This window comes from Poecile atricapillus, chromosome 2 (assembly GCF_030490865.1).
Source record: "Poecile atricapillus isolate bPoeAtr1 chromosome 2, bPoeAtr1.hap1, whole genome shotgun sequence".
Classification (NCBI taxonomy): Eukaryota; Metazoa; Chordata; class Aves; order Passeriformes; family Paridae; genus Poecile; species Poecile atricapillus.
The window spans coordinates 111,600,500-111,619,902 of NC_081250.1; the positions used below are offsets into that span (position 1 = coordinate 111,600,500).

The 19,403-nt window shown below is 39.9% G+C and overlaps 1 protein-coding gene across 20 annotated transcripts in view; it reads left to right on the top strand.

Moving 5' to 3' along the window:
• DTNA (dystrobrevin alpha) overlaps nucleotides 1-19,403 on the top strand; it is a 226,291-nt gene that overhangs the window by 169,221 nt on the left and 37,667 nt on the right. For 12 of the 20 annotated variants that reach the window (XM_058833825.1, XM_058833822.1, XM_058833824.1 and 9 more), the window contains 5 exons: nucleotides 2,767-2,872; nucleotides 4,828-4,994; nucleotides 7,427-7,551; nucleotides 12,162-12,242; nucleotides 14,139-14,228. In XM_058833825.1, the coding sequence (XP_058689808.1) occupies nucleotides 2,767-2,872; nucleotides 4,828-4,994; nucleotides 7,427-7,551; nucleotides 12,162-12,242; nucleotides 14,139-14,228 (569 nt within the window). Of the gene's footprint in view, nucleotides 1-2,766; nucleotides 2,873-4,827; nucleotides 4,995-7,426; nucleotides 7,552-12,161; nucleotides 12,243-13,681; nucleotides 13,751-14,138; nucleotides 14,229-17,517; nucleotides 17,657-19,403 lie in introns of those variants that run through there. The other 8 variants (XM_058833827.1, XM_058833833.1, XM_058833829.1 and 5 more) reach the window with 3 other exon arrangements.

Here is a 19,403-nt window from a genome sequence, read left to right on the forward strand (position 1 = left end):
AAGTACTCTTGTAAACCTAGTCTGATATTTCGCTTAAATTGACTTTATGTAGTTCACATTACATCCTCACTAGTGATGAACCAGGGTTTCGAAATAAAATTCAGATCTTTATGACACCATGATAAATGGTATTTATAGTCTCAGTCCCACACAAGTCATTCTTTCTCTGTCTTGTATTGCGTGTAGCATTATTAGAAACTGATACCTTGGAATAAGTTTGTCACTCTCACTTGTTCTCACAATGGGTCACTTTTGCTTACCTTTCAAACCCCTGATACGTAGAGATTCTTCAATTTCAGGGAAATAAAAAATTCTGGGAATTATCTGGTTATGGTGTCAAATCCATTCAGTTTACATCTGAAAGGATTTTTCCTTTTGCAGAAATGTTTCATTATTTCCAGTTCTACTGGTTTACTTGATCCAACCATGTATTTTCCTCTGCCTGTGAACCACTGCTAGATTGAATGGCTATTCAAAGTAGAAACAACAGTGTTTCCTCATCAGCAAATCTGTGGGACAGAAATGCTGGAGCAAGTGAACTAATGTTTCTGAATACAAATCTGTGGCTCAAAAAGGAGTTTTATCATCACCACTTTCCCCCATAGGTAGGATTGATGTGATGTTATACTGTGTTTGTATTAAACAGTATTGTTATTATTGTAAAAAAACCACTTTTTAAAAAAAGAAAATTATCTCGAACTAAAAAGATAGGCACTAACTTCATTTTCTTAGCACTTGTCGAAGTGTTATTCCACAAACCTAGACTCCATCTGTGTGTAGTGTATATTTAGAAAACAGCTTTCAGTTTAAACTTTCCCAGCAGCTGAAAGAAAATTGCAGGAGGAAAATGTACGGAAATTGCTCTGATGGTGTCCTTTTAAGGGACACTGCTTTTTTCTCTAATCCATAAAATCAGTGATCACTAGAGCAGTTTGGCCATAAAGCTGTCCTTGAGGCTAAGTTGCCTTATTTGGTGCCAATCAGATTTTAAAGTTATTGCTGCTTTCAAAAGCCTACTGCATTGTGGAAGAGCTGTTCTTGTCTCCTCTATTTGCTTGTTCCTGTCTCCTCTGTTTGCTTGTTAGACTGACTGGTTGTATGTATCCCTTCAAGAGCAGAGGGCAGATCTAAGGCTACTCAGCTTCGCAGTATGCGGCACTGGAGGTCCCTTCTTTTCCTGGGCTTCCTTCCACCTTTTTTTTCCCCTGTGCTCTCAAGTTCTGCTGCAGACAACACAGACATTTGCTGGCAGCATTGGTCAGCAAAGCCATGCCAAGCATCCACAGCAGAAAAAGAAATCCACATCTCCAAAAGAAAGATCCTTTTCTCTGAGCTGATGCTTATAGCATAGGATGCCTATTTGGGAGTTATCTGCTCTCATGGCTGGGAAGGTGATTCGTACAACAAGCAGGGGGTGGGTAGTGTCTGACTGGACTTTCACACTGCAGTTATTGTGGGGAAAGGTAGTATCCCAATGAGATTTAGAGCTCATATTCTGGCTATTTCTGTTCATTAAAGAATCAAGCCCATTTTCACAGTAGCCTGAGGTATTTTCTCTTAGGGAAAAACATCTTTATATCTTTCCAAATATCTTGCAGTATTTCATCTCTGAGACTGTTGCAGTGTGAGATGTTTTCCATTGATCAGTCAGTGTATAAGAGAAATAATGTTTTTGTTTACATCTGGTGGTAATTGTGTATAAATGGAGCACAGATACTCCATCTGGAAATCTCAGCTCTTAAAAGAATTCCACAACACGCAGAGATGATACATGTCACTGCATAGCTGCTTCTTAGCTTCCTCATGGGGTAACCACAGTTCTTTAGCAAGTTAAAGCAGCAGCTTATGCAATCAGATATGAAAATGTAGCCATCCCTTTGGATATGGGGATACTACTTAAATATGTATGTCTATAAAATATATCTACATATATTCTCAGCAGGGGTTGATACTTTTGCATCTTAAATTCTGTTTGAGGAAGGCTCAGTTGCTGATTGAAAAAACAAATGAACTAAGATTTGTGATTACTTTTTCCAGACACCTAAGAAATTTAAGGCCCTAGATTGCATTTTTAAAATCAATGTGGATATCTTAGAGTTTAAATCTCTTTGAAATTTAAAGGGGCATACATGTCTGAGTGCTTAAAGGCATGAAGAGTTTAGGAGCAGTTGAGTCCCTGGGCATATGCAGTCTTGACACAATCAGAGCTCACCCATAACTAGTTGCCATTGCTCCTCAGACAAAGTTTCTGAAATTACGGTAACAAATTGCCTGTGCTGGTCTCTTCTTATCCCATATTTCTTTTGAATTTTTACTCCCTTGCCATATTTTTTCTCATTTTCTTTTTTGGAGTACTGTCAGCAGTACTTTCATTTGGAAACTGGTCATACACAGTGATGCCCTACATGCACTTGTACTTGTCACATGATACTCAAAACAGATGAGAGCATGCAGAGTTGAATACCACCCTTAACCACAGAGCATCTTCAGGCAGTGACTGTAGAAGGGAGTCTGGAAGTGAGTGGGAGCTAAGTGTCTCCAACCCAGCCTTGTGAGAATGACTTCTAGTCATCAGTTGTATCATTGTACTGACTAAAAATAGTCTGGAAAAGCTTTGCTAGTATCACTTGTTCTTTTTAGTAAATCAGGCCTACAGGCAAAGTGTTTGAAACTTATTCCCAAGTGTTTCTGTAGAGACAAGATAAAATAATTTTGAGATGTCTAATTACTGATTTTTTGTGCATGTTTGTTTGCTTGTTTGAGCAGAAAAAAGTCACATTAAACACTTTCTTGGATACTCTCATGTCTGATCCCCCGCCACAGTGTCTAGTGTGGTTACCACTTCTGCATCGACTGGCAAATGTTGAAAATGGTAAGTAAAGAGATGCTGCCAAAACACAGTTACAAGAATAAACTTTGGTGTGATGATTTTCACACTCTGTATATGGTTTTGTAAAAGCTACTGTACTGAGTTCATTGACTTCATGTGCTATTTTTACAGTGACTGGTAAAATATATGGAGATATCTGTTGGTCATTCAGGCAGGAGCATGGCTTAAATTTTGCTGTGCTCAGGGAGTTAACCTGATCATGTCTCCTCCTATGCTCTGGATAAACAAAAAGTAATAGGACTTCATCCATTCACATGCTTATATTTGGTAAACTATCAAGACCACAACTTTTATTAGCTATGACATATGGCAGCAGAGAGGGAACAGCTTTGCAGTTTCCGTTCATGCAGTATTCCTGGCAGGATATGTCCAGTGCACTGCAAAACACCATCCAAAAGGTCCTTAGAAAGGATCTCCTCCTAAGTCTACACTGCCAGACCATATCCTCTGAAAAGGAAGTTCCCTGTGGATGGTGTACATCCATTTCTTGTGCTAAAAAGAGAAGGAGGAAAAATTGTATGTGTTTGTGTGCCAGACAAATCCCTCTTCCATTGAAAGGCACCAAGGTGGGTACGGTGATGTTCCCAAGTCCTTTCTGGCTACAGAGCAACCTATCTATCCCACCTTCCTCAAGCTGTTAACATCCATCCCTGTCCCTCACCAGCTTCACAGTGTTTCCTATCCTAGAGCAGAAACCCTTCCTGCTGCAAAATTCTGGCACTGACACATTCAGCACTGATCCAGATTTTCTCAGACTGAACTGTATGACAGAAAGAAAGAGGGTGCCTGGGAACAAGGGGATGTTCGGTACCCTGTGGTAAATTGGGTACATGCTGTAGTGAGGAAAGGAGAACAGAAATAGCTCTATTGCCCGGAAGGTGTTTCAAAATATCTCGATGCTTTAGCATCCATAGTGACTTGCCTCCTTGTCACTATCTACTTCTAAACAGAGAACAGGTCCCTCCAAAGGCCAGCTTTCCAAATCTGGGCATCCAAAGCTATGTGTTAAACTCCCTATATAGGTACCTAAATGACACCACTTGTACAGATGAGACAACAGTAATTTAGAGACAGTAACATGTCTAAGTACACTTTCATCCTTTCAGTAGTCATACAGCTGAGTTTGACTTTCCTCCAAGTTGCCTCACTTTAGCTGCTTAAAGCACAACAAAACATTCCACTTCTCCCAGAGGTGCAGCTGCAGTAGATTTTCCCACATACAAATTTCCTCTATCATTGAATAGTTTGGGTTGAAAGGAACCTTAAAGATCATGCAATTCTAACTCCTGAGCAGGGACACCTTCCACTTGTCAAGATTTCTGAAATCCCCATCCAACCTTGAGCACTTCCAGAGACAGGTCATCCAAAACTTCGTCAGGCAACCCAGTCCAGTGCCTCACCATCCTCACAGTAAGGATTTTCATGCTAATACCTAATCTACCTTCTTTCAGTGAAGACATTCCCCCTTGTCCTATCCCTACATGCCCTTGACAAAAGTTCCTCTCCAGCTCTATTGTAGCCCATTTAGGTGCTGGAAGGCTGCTCTACGGACTCCATGGAGCTTTCTCTTCTCCAGGCTGAACAAATCTCTCAGCGTGTTTTCATAGGAAAGTGCTCATATTTGAGGCCTTCCTCTGTACTCTGTCATGTATTCTGTTAGATGCTGAACACTGGACACACACATTTTTTGCTGCTGTGAGCAGGAGGTACAGATACCAGCTCAAAAGTGAAGAAAGGTTTGGTGCCCCATGTAGGAAGTGCTGCCCATGGCTTAGCACAGGTTTCTGTATTTTCACGAGTCAAAGCTGTTGGCAGCATCCAATGCTGCAGATTGCTTCAAACAAGAGAACACCTTTCACTTTGGGGTTTGTCCATAAACTTTTTCTGGGTATTTCTTTGTTTCAGTTTTTGGCTTACCATTTCTTTCTCCCTCACAGTCTTCCACCCCGTCGAGTGTTCCTACTGCCACAGCGAGAGCATGATGGGGTTTCGCTACCGCTGCCAGCAGTGTCACAATTACCAGCTCTGTCAGGACTGCTTCTGGAGGGGCCATGCCAGCGGTTCCCACAGCAACCAGCACCAAATGAAAGAGTACACGTCATGGGTAAGGGAAGGCTTCTGCCTCGCTGCAGACTGCTTTGCCCTCCAGACATCAGAGAAGCCCCCAGCCACAGCTCTGGGCAGCTGTCTGTCTCAGGCGAGCTGGAAACTGGGCTGGCACTTTGGATTAGTGACCCTGTCTAGGCGGCCCTGGCCTTGGGAGCCATCAGGAGAGCGTGGAGGTGGGAATGGTCTTTTCTGGGTGAGGATCTGGGGCGCCTGTGACGGTGTGTGCCGCGGTGAGGGCAGCGCAGGAGGGGCTGGCAGCAGGGCACCAGGCTCATGGCAGCTTCTCCCATTCCCACAGGACTCACGGTAAAATCCTCATTGGCTTGCTCTGTTTGGCTACGTGTAAATGAAATGATGAATACTTAATGCTCATTCATCAATATTTTCAGTTGAGTGGCTGCAGCATATGCAGCATTTGGGCTGATCCTGGCACTGTAGATTTGAGTGTCACAGGCATAGATCCACAGTAGTGTTTACTATAGAGAAAAGCTCATTTTATTATTTTTGTTGTTAATCAAAATAATGCAGTGTGTTTTATAAGCTGAAAGAGAAGTATCAACAGCTGCTGGAACCTTAACCTTCCCTGAAGGGCGAGACCTGGGGACTCAGCTTTCCATGGACTGGAGCAAAGCCCCAGTTGAGCCCCTTGATTACAGAGCATCAAAACCCTTCAGGGTTCAAATCCAGAGATCAGCAGAAAATACCTAATTAATCTCAAACATTTCAAAAGTATATTGGCAAAAAAAAGAAAAATTACGCATACAGCAAAAGCTTCCATTTGTACAGTGCTTTGTGTTTATTTTTTAACAAAGTTCTGAAATTTAATATTTTTTAAATGTTTGGTCTTCTGTTGATGGAACAGGCAAGGGTTAAATTTGACGTGGTTTGCTCTGTATGCCAGTCATACAGCCCTGCACTGTATCCCAGCAGACTTGGGTCTGTAATTGTTTTTGTGGGTCCTAATTGCTGCTTGTTGCATAGACACAAATGGCCAGAGTTTAGTATCTGAATAGGAAAAGTGTAGCTCAGACTCCATTCCTAACAGCAATTTGTGCTATAAAATCCATTTTTTTCTGTAGCCAGGGAGCTGTAATTATAGGTAGGAAGTAACTGGAAAACTTAAGATTTCTGCTCAGCGGAAGACAAAAACATGACCACATGCCTAGTGCTTTCAAATGTTTCCTTGCCAGAAACAAATGTTTTGCTTCAAGTTTGAAGTTGCCTTTCTGTAGCATTCATTAGCATTTGTTCAAACCTGGTTACATTCTCCATAATGCATCAGTATTGAGCTCCACATGCAGATTGGAAGTGTTCATGGGTGCAATGGAAATCAACTGTTCTCAATTCAGAGTGAAATTGCATTTATAATGAAAGAGCTTGAAGTTTACACATTTAGGTTGGATTTCTCTAATAGAAATATTTCATTGTGGACTTGGTGGCAATCATAAATTGATGCAGGATGTGTATGCATATATGTGTATGTATGTATATTTCTGTCAAATTCCAGAAAGATTTTTCAATTTCAGCCTGTAGAGCTGTGTTTTGGGGAGAGGAGGCAGTGTAAGGATCACTAACCCTCTTTTACTGGCAGAGAACTGAATCAGAGAGCCGAGTTGAATTCCCTGAAAATCCCTCACAAAGTCTAAAAGACACCCTAGATCTCAGAGATCCCTTAGACAGGGAGTTTACTCCTCAACTGCATAGTCGCCAAACAAAACAGGAAGCAGAAGATACTGATTATTATTTTTATTTTTTTTTGACTGATTAAAATTATGCTTCTTATGCAGACCCTCCCTGTCTTTTGGGGACAGTGACAGTACCTCTTTTGAAGTGCTGTTGGCTCAGTGGGGCAATTCCTGGCAAGCCCCTGTCTCAAATTTCCATTCTCCAGTGGTCAGTGGCCACAGGAGGTGGAAGAGAAGCTTTATAATAGCAGCTAAACAGTACAGGGTACTGGAGGTGAGAAGGGAAGTCCTATTGAGAGGGAAGAACAAAGCAGCCTGGTCCACATCTAGGAGGGAAATGGTGTCCCATACAGTGTATCTATAGGGACAAGGATACTCAGATCTGTTCTCCTTGCACTCCCAAGCTGATGAGGTACAAGCCGCCACCAGTCCAGGCGACACAAACTGTGCTGTTCTTTGTTCAACACTGCTTGAGTGCAGCACTGCAAAAAAGCCATGGCAACTGTCCCTATAGATACACCTCCCAGGCCACTCTAAAGGCTGCTGAAGATAATAGTAATCCTTCCCCATCCAGAGCACTCTTTGCCTTACCAGACTCTGGGCATGGGAGGGGGGGTCGAGGGGGTTGTCAGTCCATAGGTAAGTGAGCTGTTAGAGCTTCTTGTTGTTTTGTGCTTTCTATAGCAGAAACAATATGCACCTTACTTGTCCAGATTACCTCTACCTTCCTTGTTCCTCCCAGAAATCACCTGCTAAGAAGCTAACTAATGCACTTAGCAAGTCTTTAAGCTGTGCTTCCAGCCGTGAACCTTTGCACCCAATGTTCCCTGACCAGCCTGAAAAACCTCTAAACCTGGCTCATATTGTGTAAGTATCTGTGTGCTGTAGACAAAGTAAGCTTTGTTGTAGGAGTTGCTTGCACCAAGTGTAGATACTACAGCTCTGAACAAAGCAGGAGGCAGATGTGGCTTGTCCAGCTCAATGCATCACAAGTGCAAGTTTGCTGGTAGAGTTATTTAGTGTAAAAGTGTTCTTCTGGTGTGACTTCACTTGAAAAATCAATGGGATATACGCGTACAATCAAATACTGGGACACAACATTGGAATGTCCCTGTTTTCCTCAAGAGATGTCCATGCAATTTCATGGAGTTTCAGCACTTTGGGATGTATTGATGCTGAGAACATCAGTTCTGTCATCTAGACACTCTTAACTTCTGTGTATCACAGGTATGTCTTGACACAAGGCACCAGAGAAAAGTGAAATCAGACCAATTTTGTAAAAAAAGGTGTCAGTTGTCACTGACTTTAGTGGAGCTGTGTCTTCACCCAACCCTGAAGAACTGTGTTAGTCTGCATAAAAAGTGTGCCTTCAACTGCCAAATCACTTGAAAAGAGTCTATTATCCTTATGTTTTGATATGTTGAGAAAGGAAGATTATTTTTTGGTATAGTAGAATGTCACTACTTTTTTCCTGCAGGATTCAAGAAACCCAAAGCAGAAAGAAAATGTATTTGTGCAGGGTGGGGAAAGTACCATTTTCGATGTTTTTTTTCCTAAAGCATGTCCACTACACATAGTGGCAGACACTCAGATTTTCTCATTTATCAACTTGGCTTACCTTTGCTTCCTGCGTCCTTAAAATAAAAAGGGAAAAAAACATTAAATTTCCCAAAAAACTGAGGAACAGTTTCATCATAAACATTAAGACAATGGTTGGAAGAATGGTGCAAAGAAAGTAAGTTGGAAAAAAATATTCCAGAAGTACTGTCTTTAAAGTATTTCTCTTATTCTGATAAATTTCTTAATATCTTTCTTAAGGCTCCAGGGCTCCTGACTGAAGCATTTCAGGCACCAACTATTAGTATTGTTATTTACATGCTGCATATCTATGTTACTGGCTACTGGAACTGCTCTAGGCTGTAATTATTTTACTTATTTACCTTTGTCCATCTTGAATATTTGTATATAGCATCTTTAAGGGCAAGTGTACACCAGCCATTGTGGTCTGGAACAACACCTGGAAAGTTCACCCAACCTCCCTGACATTTTAAGGGTGAATTATGCTGATGGTCTTCCTTATGTGATTATAGCAGAACTTCTTCTTCAAGGTGTAAGAGAGTGCTCTGGTCTTCAGAGACAAGATGCCTCTGACAGATAGATAGTGCCAAATCCCTGTCACACTTAATTGTCAGTTAAAACCCCTGCACCTCTTTATGGGAGAGTACTGGGTTGTTCTTTGGCAGAATGATCCAGAGTTGGATCTGCTGAGCCTCCCTCACTGCTGTGCCTGGCCCTGCTGGCAAGTCAGTGATAATTTCACAGGGCAGATTTTGGCCATCCTTAAGGGAAATGGAGAGAGACAGAAAGCTTGAAACAGAAAGAGAAGCCTCTGTTCCCTGTTGGCTGGGGGATCTTGAAGGCCTGGGGATATGTCAGAATATAAAAGGTAGTGAAAATTGGGCTACTGTGAATGGATTAAATGCATTTAGGCAAGGCAAGAGGAAGGTACCATAATTAAGTAGGAACTGATCCAAATTTTTGCTGTGAAATTAACACCTTCCCTTATTCCTGAATATACAGACAATTTAGAGTTATGGGATGTGAGAACAAACCACCATCTATTCTGTTTTATGACGGTTTCTCTTTATTCACAGATTGATGGTAATATAACTTGGCAATATATATTGGCTATAACGATGCATGAGAGAAACCTGTAAGTTGTGGAGGTATCATGATCTACAGCATAATTGACACAAATTATCTGAGGGGAGAGGTATGCTACAGAACCTTGTCGAGAATATCTTCTTGCTGATGGGATTTTTATTTTTAAACATAATGGAAGTTGAGAGAAACAGCTCTGGGCAGGAATCCAGGCAGAAAGAGGAGTTATATTTGCATTAGATGGAAGAATTTTGGCAACAAAACAGTATCCTTTTCTTAGCTTCTAGCTTAAATGGGGACAAGTGCTCCCTGCATTACTACAGAGACTTTCATTTTGATTATTCTTCCACCTTTGACTGGCATCAGACAGAAAGACTGTGTGATTTTTTTTTGTTTCACTGGTGCCACACAAAATCTTAAATTAAGCAAGAAATACACAAAGGGCCTATCTAGAGAAGCAGTTATTAAGGTGTCATAAACCTGATGGTAGAACTCCCACTGATGGAAGGGTCATTTATCCTCTCCTTACGTAAGATTAGCAACATGAAAGAAAGTCCAGACTGCAGAGATAACAAATGGGATGTCCAGTGCATCATGGAGTTATTTTTCAAATCCATTCTGCACTGGCCTGACTTAATTTTCATCTTAAGCTTGTGGGAGCATTATTTTTGACATCAGTGTATACAGGTTAGAGCAGCCTGGAGCACTATGGAAAATTCCTCCTGTATAATTTGGTTTATTACTGAGGATATATGTTATGCCATAGCATGCTTTTATTACATAGCATATTTCAATAGCATTAAGTGTTTTCTGTCTCCTTGAGGACAGTTAATTCAGTAGCAATAGATTGCGTTTATCAGAAAACTTAATCACTCACTTTCAGGAGTTTAAAAATAACCTCAGAAAAATATAATTTATAATCAATAGGTGAGTTTTCCTTTGCTTTGCAATAAAGTCTGTTGTTCTTGTCTTACCACAACTCTATGTGTTTGAACATCCATCTGAGATTGAAGTGGAACCTGAAGACTGTGATAGTGGGCATCAGCCTTTAAGAAACTTGCCTTGGAAAGCTGCAGATTAGTTTAATATCATTTTTTCGTTATAAGAATCAACAAAGTAATGCTAATCAGGAAACCTTAGCAACGTCTTGGAGTTTAGAGACATTTGTACATGAGAGTAACTTGGTTTTTGTAAACAGATTATGACCTTTTATGCATAGAGGCTCTCATGCTTTTTGCAGAATCAAGGTCATAAGAATGGAGTATGTCCAATGTATTACTTAGACCATACAAATATTAAACTGACAATTTAATTAATGATCTCTTTTCCATTTTATTCTGCTTGCAAAAGAGATACTTGGTGAGTATTTTTCTTCTTTAGTAGAATTGTTGGAGGAAAAGCTTGGAAAAATTGTGATAATCTCAGTATTACCAAAAAAAAAGTAACATCAAACACTTCTCTATAAGTACATGGAAGACTAAGGACTGCTTCTCAAATTCATGACAGATGAGAACTGGAGGTTTTCATGTGGTTCTGCAGATGCAGAGTTAGGTTAAAACTGTATCTTCATATAAATAAATTAATAATACTCCACATTCTACCTCATTCTTTTCACAGTTTTAAACTTCTTAAAATCAGTGTGGCATTATTATGCTGAGAAATTAATTTGGATTTTTCAAATACCATATTTTTTGCCTGTTTTATAACAAGTTACAGGACAAAATATATAGTAATAGTTCACTTCTATGCAGAACTGGCTTTCTTGGAAATGTTTTGGTTGACCAGTTGTCTTGCACAATTGGAGCCCAGTGAATATTTTGCAATGGCTACTACCATATTTCAATTTGCACATCTGCAGAATTCAAAAAGCAAGATAGATCTTCCACAGAGCCTAAAGGGAATATTAACCAAATTGTGGTCTGAATTACATGTGGCTTCAGATTCTGCTCATATCTGATTGAATGCCCTGTGATTTTAGTAATACACCTTTTAGTTGTTCCTGAGCTGATAGATCTTTTGCCCAATGTTCCATAAGAAATCTGCTAAAAAGGGGAAATTTCTCCTTAATGGATACAGAAGGAGAAAATTATAGACAGGTTAGTTTTAAGAGTAGACAGTAAAAGAAAGCAGAAGAAAATTCCTTCTTGTTTCATTTTTTGTAAAAGCAGGAAATAAGGAATGTAATAATAAGATCATCATTACAAATGGGTCCTCCTGAACTAGATACTTACTCTAAATTTTGACTTGGGGATTTGATATACCAGTTAAAAAGCTTTGCATTCAAACCAGTTTAAAATTCTGCATGTATTTTATGGGATGCTGAGGGTTTGGGTACACTGTGGTCCCTATGTGGATGTGGTAGCATGGAGCTTAGCACCAGGAATAACTTCATGAGAAGGTGTGCCATTTATTGGGAGTTCCATGCTGCAGACCTCCGTGCTGCCACAGAAAACTGACTGCCAGTGCCCATCCTGGCTGGTTGAAATCAGGGACTGCACCCTCAACTGTTGCCTTTGGGAAGGAACAATGGCATCGTGCCTGTTCTACCAAAGCAGGGGGAAAAAAGTCAAGCAGGTTGCTTAAAACTCACCTCAGAACACACAAAAGCATTATTTACCTCCAGGCCTAAGTACCAATGTATTCTTACCAACTTCTTAAAACCACAGCATCTGTAATTTGAAGCTATTACTATGTAAAGCAGAAGATGCCAGTTGCAATGTTATTTTAAACAAGCTCATTCTCTTCTACATAAATGGTGTTGCTGATGGAGGGGGTTTTGGTGCAAAATTAATGCAGCTGGATATTTTGCCTTTCAGGCCCCCCCGACCTGTAACCAGCATGAACGACACACTCTTCTCCCATTCTGTTCCCTCAGGAAGTCCCTTTGCAAACAGAAGGTGAGTTCTTACCTCAGTTTATATCAAACCATTATATAATAGTGGTGGAAGTTTGAATTTTCAGTTCCCTTACAGGGGTTAAAAAAACCAAACCCTCTCACACAGTAAGATCAAGAGATGTGAGTACAATGCCTTGGTCAATTTGGACTGATACCCAGACATCTGAGCAGAGAGCTGGAATTAAGGCACCCCAAGGTCCCCACAGCAGAGCACTGAATTTCAGCTCTCATTTAACTATTCTGACCCACTAAAGTGTGCTCACATGCACCCCCAGGCACCCTCCCATTGGGACCCAAAATGGGCTACAGAATAGATGGTGAGAAGCCATTTTGTAGCAGCACTATGGGAATAGGAACTGGGAGGTGCCATTGCTTACTGGAAATGCCTGCACCATACTGCAGGATATGGATGAACAAAGAGAAGATGTCTTCATACTTGCAAGATACAGCAAGACATCCTTTCTCCTGTTAAATCATTCTGATTTTCATTAAAATCAACAAGGGAGAAGGAGCAGCCTTGGAATATGGTGACTGACCCTTCAGTAAACAATCTAGGGAAGACTCATCAGAAACATAAATCCCAAAGAGGAGGTGCTTGCAGCTGACTGTGTACATTTTGACTCAATATTTTGGCTCATCCAGCCAAAATATGTGTGTAACATTTGCAAGCTGTCTGACCCCATCTATGTAAGCCTACAAATGTACACAGGTAGGAAGGTGGCAGGAAAATAACTTCCTGCTGCCTTAGGGAAGATGAGCAGTGTGTCTTCCTTGGGTGCATTTTATTGCTTGATTGCTGTGTGTGTCCATTCTTCAGCATTCCCAAATGACTAAACACAATCTCTGGGTATGCACAGCTACATATTTTAACACCAAAACTAAACCAGACTTGCAGTGTACACTGCAAAGTCAGACTAAAGATGGTTTGCTACTTCCTTGATTTATGAATTTTGTTACCACAAGCTGTAAACTGTAAATTCACAGTGTTTTCTTAGTGCAAGTGGGTGTGACTGAGATGCTTTTTGAAAGCCAGTCCCAAAGCAGCCCCCAAGGCCAGATCTGCTGCCTATACAGAGAGACTGGAAATGCAGATTCATTTCTGTTGCTGGAATATATGGGGGTTTATGTGCAAGGCAGGGTAATGTATCTGTAGCCTCTCCAGAAGAGGTCACTAAGAGCAGTGCTCTTTAGGAGCATTACTGATGCTTCTGTTTATTCCCAAGACATCCCTGTGCCCAGTCAACAACAGTACACCTTGCTCCTTAGGCCAGGGACCTGCAGTAACATTCACAGCACTGGCTACTGTGCTGCTTGTCTTTTTTTGCCTGTAAAACATGCCCCATTATTTTACTTTAGTCTTGTTTAGTAAATGACTGTCTTTAACTATCAGGTTTAAACCTACATGCTTCCTGAGCTGTTAGAATTCTGTTTTTTTCCTAGGAGACACTCCTTGATGAGAATCCCCTGAAGGCAGGTGATAGTACCACCCCCCTCAAGTATAAGTACCCAGACTTGCTTTTAAGTGGATAGTGTGACATCCCTGTACAGTTAAAAGTTTCCATGATGCAGCAGTCATTCTGGCTCTTTTAGAATTAACTGTACCCTGATAATGTAAAGTAATTACATTGATTGTATATTAGAAGTTTTGTAACTTTTGTTTCATTGACATAGCAGGATTTTAGGAGTCCTGACAGCTTGTTCTCAGTATTTTTATTTCCACCTTTTACAAATTTAATTTGCATCTTTCTGTTGGAAAGAAAAAGCTACCCTACAAACAGCCAAGTCAGTATTCTTTCTAAATAAATTGGATTGATTGTTACAAACCCTCTCTGAACACTCTGCTCTCTGTGTATTCTTTCTGAGGTATTAACAAGGTTTCATTGTTTGAATCATTCAGGTTACTTGGGGGTATAAATGCAGCCAGTCCTGTGGCTGATGAGCATTCTCTTATAAAGCTGTATGTAAATCAGCTTCACAACAATTCACGGTCAGTATGAGAGCACTAACCTACTAATCGCAGTAGTTCTGTAGCTCATGTACTAAATCATTAGCAATTCTGCTAAACTACTCAAAATATTCTTTAGGCAGGTTCTGATGGGCTAGAGGGTTTCTGTGGCTCTAATTAGTCTTTTGAATAAACTTCCTGCTGGCTGTGGGCTTTGCCAACTTCTCTTGCTTCTGCGCAGCACAGGTCTTTCATTTTACCCTTTCATGTAGGATTAATACTAATATGTCCAGTGGAAGTTGGAAACATTGCTTTTGAAAACTGAGAAAACTACACCTTTATGGTTTCATACATCATCAGTGTATGATTTGCCTGTTGTGTTCTTGACCAAGGAATGAAAGAGACTTGCACAAAAGCCTGGAAATGATTCCAGGTTTCACAGCCAGCCTCCTCTGCCTCAGCTCTCGCTGTGGGTGGCTGCTGTTCTGCCTTAAGTGCTGCTTGCCAATAACCCTACCCAGACCCCTCAGCTTTGCTTTTCAAAATGACCACAGGAAAGGCGGATTTAAGTCCTACCAAAACTAATGAAAACTTCTCATTCACATAGTGAGTGCTGGATTTGGACCCATGCCTCTCATTGCTGCACCTTTTTCCAGCATTCCCTCACATCTCAATGACCTAAAGGAAGAGCCTATTTCATTCTGCATAAAATATATGCAATTGCATAAGAACAGTCTCCCCATCTTTTTTTATGTGGAATGGAATATCCTTTACTTTTTTTTTTTTTTTTTTTTTACTAATCCATGAGCAATAACTATAATTCAGTAAGAATTATCGATATGAAGGTACTTCTCTGCTAAATGCCAAGATCTTCAACCTGGGTTAGACTAATAACTGTATCTTCATTCATTCTTTTAAGTTTTACTGTTACTATAGCCCTGGGAAAATCAAGCCTCATTAGTGGAAGCTCACCCTCTTGAACATCAGAGAAACAGACTTTGATGGCTCTGTTTGCAATTGTGCTGATTTTATATTAAGTAATCCATGATTCATATTATAATAAGAAGAGTACAAACTCTAGAGTAAAATTTCTAGCTGGATGTAATCAACACTAAAAGCTCTGCTGGCTGTGTTTTTACTGCAGATAACTTATGGTTACTTTAATTTGTGTTGCAGTCTAGTCCAGAGGTTTCAGATAGCTTTAAGGAAAGTTTTTATGTAATTTGAATGTTTATTCAAAGGAGAATTGGCAGAGAATGTCATTCATAGCATTCCCATGGTATTTATTTCAGCTACTTGTGTTCACATAGGAGCATAGCCATTCTAACCAGTTTCTCCCTGAAGCAGTACGTGCTAAATTCAGCACACCAGCTCATTCTGCTGCTGGAAATGGATAGCATCTCCTAAGTTCAGCACACTATCATCTTTGTTTCTGGATACATGGATGAAAACTGGAAATTAACTGGAAAGATGGAAAATCTTGTTAGAGGAAAGACCTTTGACAATTGGTAAATGCAGTGACAAATTGCGGGGAACAGCTGTAAGGTGATGGAACATTATATACTATTTACACTTTAAATGCATCTGAAGCACAGATTTCGGGTGGGTACACAATTGCTCCAAAGCTCAAAGGAAGTTTGGTTCAGGCTTTCCCAAAGATGCTTTTTAATTTCTTCAAACTGCTTTAGAATTAAAGTCCACTTAAAATTTCTGTGCTTGTTTGCTTAGTTTGAGCCAGCAAGTGCATAAGAGAGCTTTAATGAGGAGGTTGGCTTAGCAATTTACAAGCACCTTTCTTCTAAATGTATACAGTGTGGAAATTGGTATCAACAATAAGCTCTGTACAGCTCAAGAACAGCTTTAAAGCACTTGTGTTAGAAAAGAAGAAACTAAGAAGTCTGTGATCTTCTCCCAAATACCAAATCATGGTCATTTGCTGTGTTGACAGCTAACATGATTAAAACCACAAGGCCTGTAATTCTTTCGTTGTAGCTAATATTCAGGGGGTTTCTCTCATTTGTTTGTACAATTTCCGATAGCCTAGAGGGCAGCAGAACAAGGGAATATTACTGCAGAGTAGGTAATGTCCTTGCAAACCCAATAATTTGGATATGTTACATCTAAACAAGCAAATTTAGCATTATAGAAACTTTTGTCCAGTCAAGAGGAATAACTCTATATACTGAATTAATGGTTTTTCCTTATTTGAATAATTTTGTTCCCCAGCTGCAGTCTGTCACGCTGACTTAAAGTATATAGCTGCCATAGTAATGGGTACAATCTCCTGCTCTTTCTTTATGGATGTTTTCTTTAAGCTATTGAATTATTGAGCTTAGGCAGGATAAGATGAAACAGAATGTTTTTTCTTGCATTCTTCTCAGTCCCCCTTCACAGCTAATGCATTTAGTTCTTCTAAAAGAGTAATAAACTGCAATAAATGGTGTGATGCAACACATTCTGGTGAACTTGAAATGACTTGGCAATTGTGTGATAGATAGAATGCGCTATGATATCAGATACCCATAGCCAAAGAGAACTTGAGTCTTACTTAATGCTGAGTCAGAATGGCTGGTGCCGTTTTTGAACTCCACGTAAAAGTTAAAGGAATTGGATATTCTACCTAGGCATAAGAAGAGATTAGGCCAGATTTCTAGTCAACAACTAACTTGGAGCAAACCATACTGATTGCTGCTGTTGTACATGTTCCTGTCTGTAAGGAGTGTGGTAGACTTCAACTGCATGTTGTCTTTGCATGTTGTTTTCAGAACAAGATGAGAAGCCTTATTTCATCAGCAATATTCTACCTGGCTAAAGGAAAGGTTTATATGTTTTATTGTTTAGTAGTCAGCTAGACACTAATGAGGGCATAACATTTACACCAATATTGTTAGGTCTGTATCTTTATAGACATCTGCCCATAGCTGGAAGGTTTGTCTCTAAATTTGGATGGAGAAGCATTATTTGGCATCTTACAAGGTGTTCCATTTTAGCAGGAATATATCTTTAAAATATCTGTTCCAGTTGGAAACTCGTTGTGCCCAGAACAATCTCTGAAGTATTAGTTGTATTAAGGGGAATATGTGGAGGATGTAGGAAGATATGGAAGAAGAAGAAGGAGAAATAACAGCTCTTCCAAATGAAGGACAGTTGAAGGTGGAATCACGGACAAAGGTGAAAGGGATTATAAAGGAGGCAGCCTAACCTTGGTATCCAGAGATACTGAAATTATAAAAGACTTAGTAAGCATCTGGAGGATAATAAACAAGAAATAATCACCATAGATTTGTCAAGAACTAATTATATCAACCAAACTAATTTATTTCATTGACAGGATGACTGATCCAGTGGGTGAAAAAAAGAAGCAGCAGATACAATACAGGTTGACCTTAAAAGGACTTTAAACATAGTCCCAGATGACACAGAAGTACCCAGAGGAAATACAGACATAGGGAAATTAGTAAAAGAGCAACATTGAAAATGAATAATGGCATTTTCTGATGTTTGCTGTCGCTTTAGAAGAAGGACATCTGCTGGGATTCTTCAAAGCTATCCTAAATAAGAAACTATGCGCTATTTTTCATAGTGACTTAATGGAAGCAATAGAGTGAATATATCCAATTTGTAGATGCTACAAGGGTTGAAATAGTTATGGGAAGGAGTGCTTGGAGAGCAGTTTCTAAATAAAAAAAAAGTAGCTCGGTAGCAATGGTAGTAATTGATGTCCAAATGATCTGAAATCAATTACAGGAAATTCAGTAATTGTTAGTGAAAAGTGCTGTAGCAAGGAAGCAAATAGTCAAATAAAAGATGGGAGCATAATTGGATGGATCGAAATATTTTAACAGAGGACCTAGCAGTTGCAGTGAACCACAAACTAATTGAAGTCAGCAGTACAATTGTTAGTTTGCATTTGACCCTTGAACATCATCTGGAAAGCCATTAAAACTCACTTCTCAGAGGAGGAGACATCTGCCTAGAGGTTTGCATGCAGTTTAGAGCAACAGCACAGGGGCAGATATGCTAACCAGTATATCTGGAGTCCAGAGGAGACACCCAAACATAAGAAAAACAGAGAAGACGTAACTCATGAGAAAAGGTTGAAAGATTAACATTTGTTTGATCAACTAAAAAAGAAAGGGACAGAGATAGGCATGGTATCAGTTGCTCAGTGAGTAATACTTGCTTGCCTGTCTCTGCACACTTTGTGTGGCCTCTGGAGCATAGGAGAGGAGAACTAGTGGTTGGTGAAGGGCACGCTGTTAGAAAGCAAGGCACAAATTCTGCTCTGGGGCCTGCGGCCTCCCACCGTGGCAACATATTTATCTGTATTTTTAGCATGGAAAGGTACATTTTTGGCTGAAATGGTACATCCTGTACCCCTTGAATGCATTTTCCTTCTGTAACTGGGAAGAAAGCATGTGGAAAACGCATCCTTCTAGATGGCATGGAGCATGTTTATCTGCATGGATATTGCCCCAGTGGAAGTACAGTACACATAAGTAGCATGCTGATGGGCAGAGGAATGTGAAATAAGCATTTTACTTGCTGTGCTGTACAGCATTTCATACAGCTATCTTACAAAATTATTATAAATCGCTAGGCTTGAGTTCTTAGGATAAACTTTGGTCCCATTCTTTTCAGAACCGCACTGCCAACCTTGCCCTCCCAAAAGGAGGGGAATTACAAAAATTTCACCGCACTGAATTACTTCTTTGTCCCAATATTGAAGGTTTTGAGGATTTATCATACACCACATTTGTGCAATATCATCTACCTACACACACACAGGTGGAATGCACAGGTGCACAGGTGCATCCATGCTCATGTACCCATGAGGTGCCAAACAAGAAAAAAATGAATATTATTTATAAAGAAGAAAGTAAAATATAATATTGTTTTGCTTTGTTGTATCTTAAACCAAAAAATGCTGCAGCATGAAAAAAAAAACATTTCCAATGTTTCCCATTTTTAGCCAGTGGTAGCTTGTTAACATGGATATTTAAGTGTTGGGAAGGATGCGGTTACTGCAATCCATTAAATACTGTAATTAGGAAGAAAAGTGTGTTTGGTGAACTATATATTATTTTAAATCAACAGAAGAACAGTACCTCTGAAAATTAAACTGCTGTATCCCATCACTGCATCCAAATAAATGCCTTTCCATAGATTATTGAAACCAACTTACAGTTAATGTGGAGAAAAGCAATTTAGCTGTTA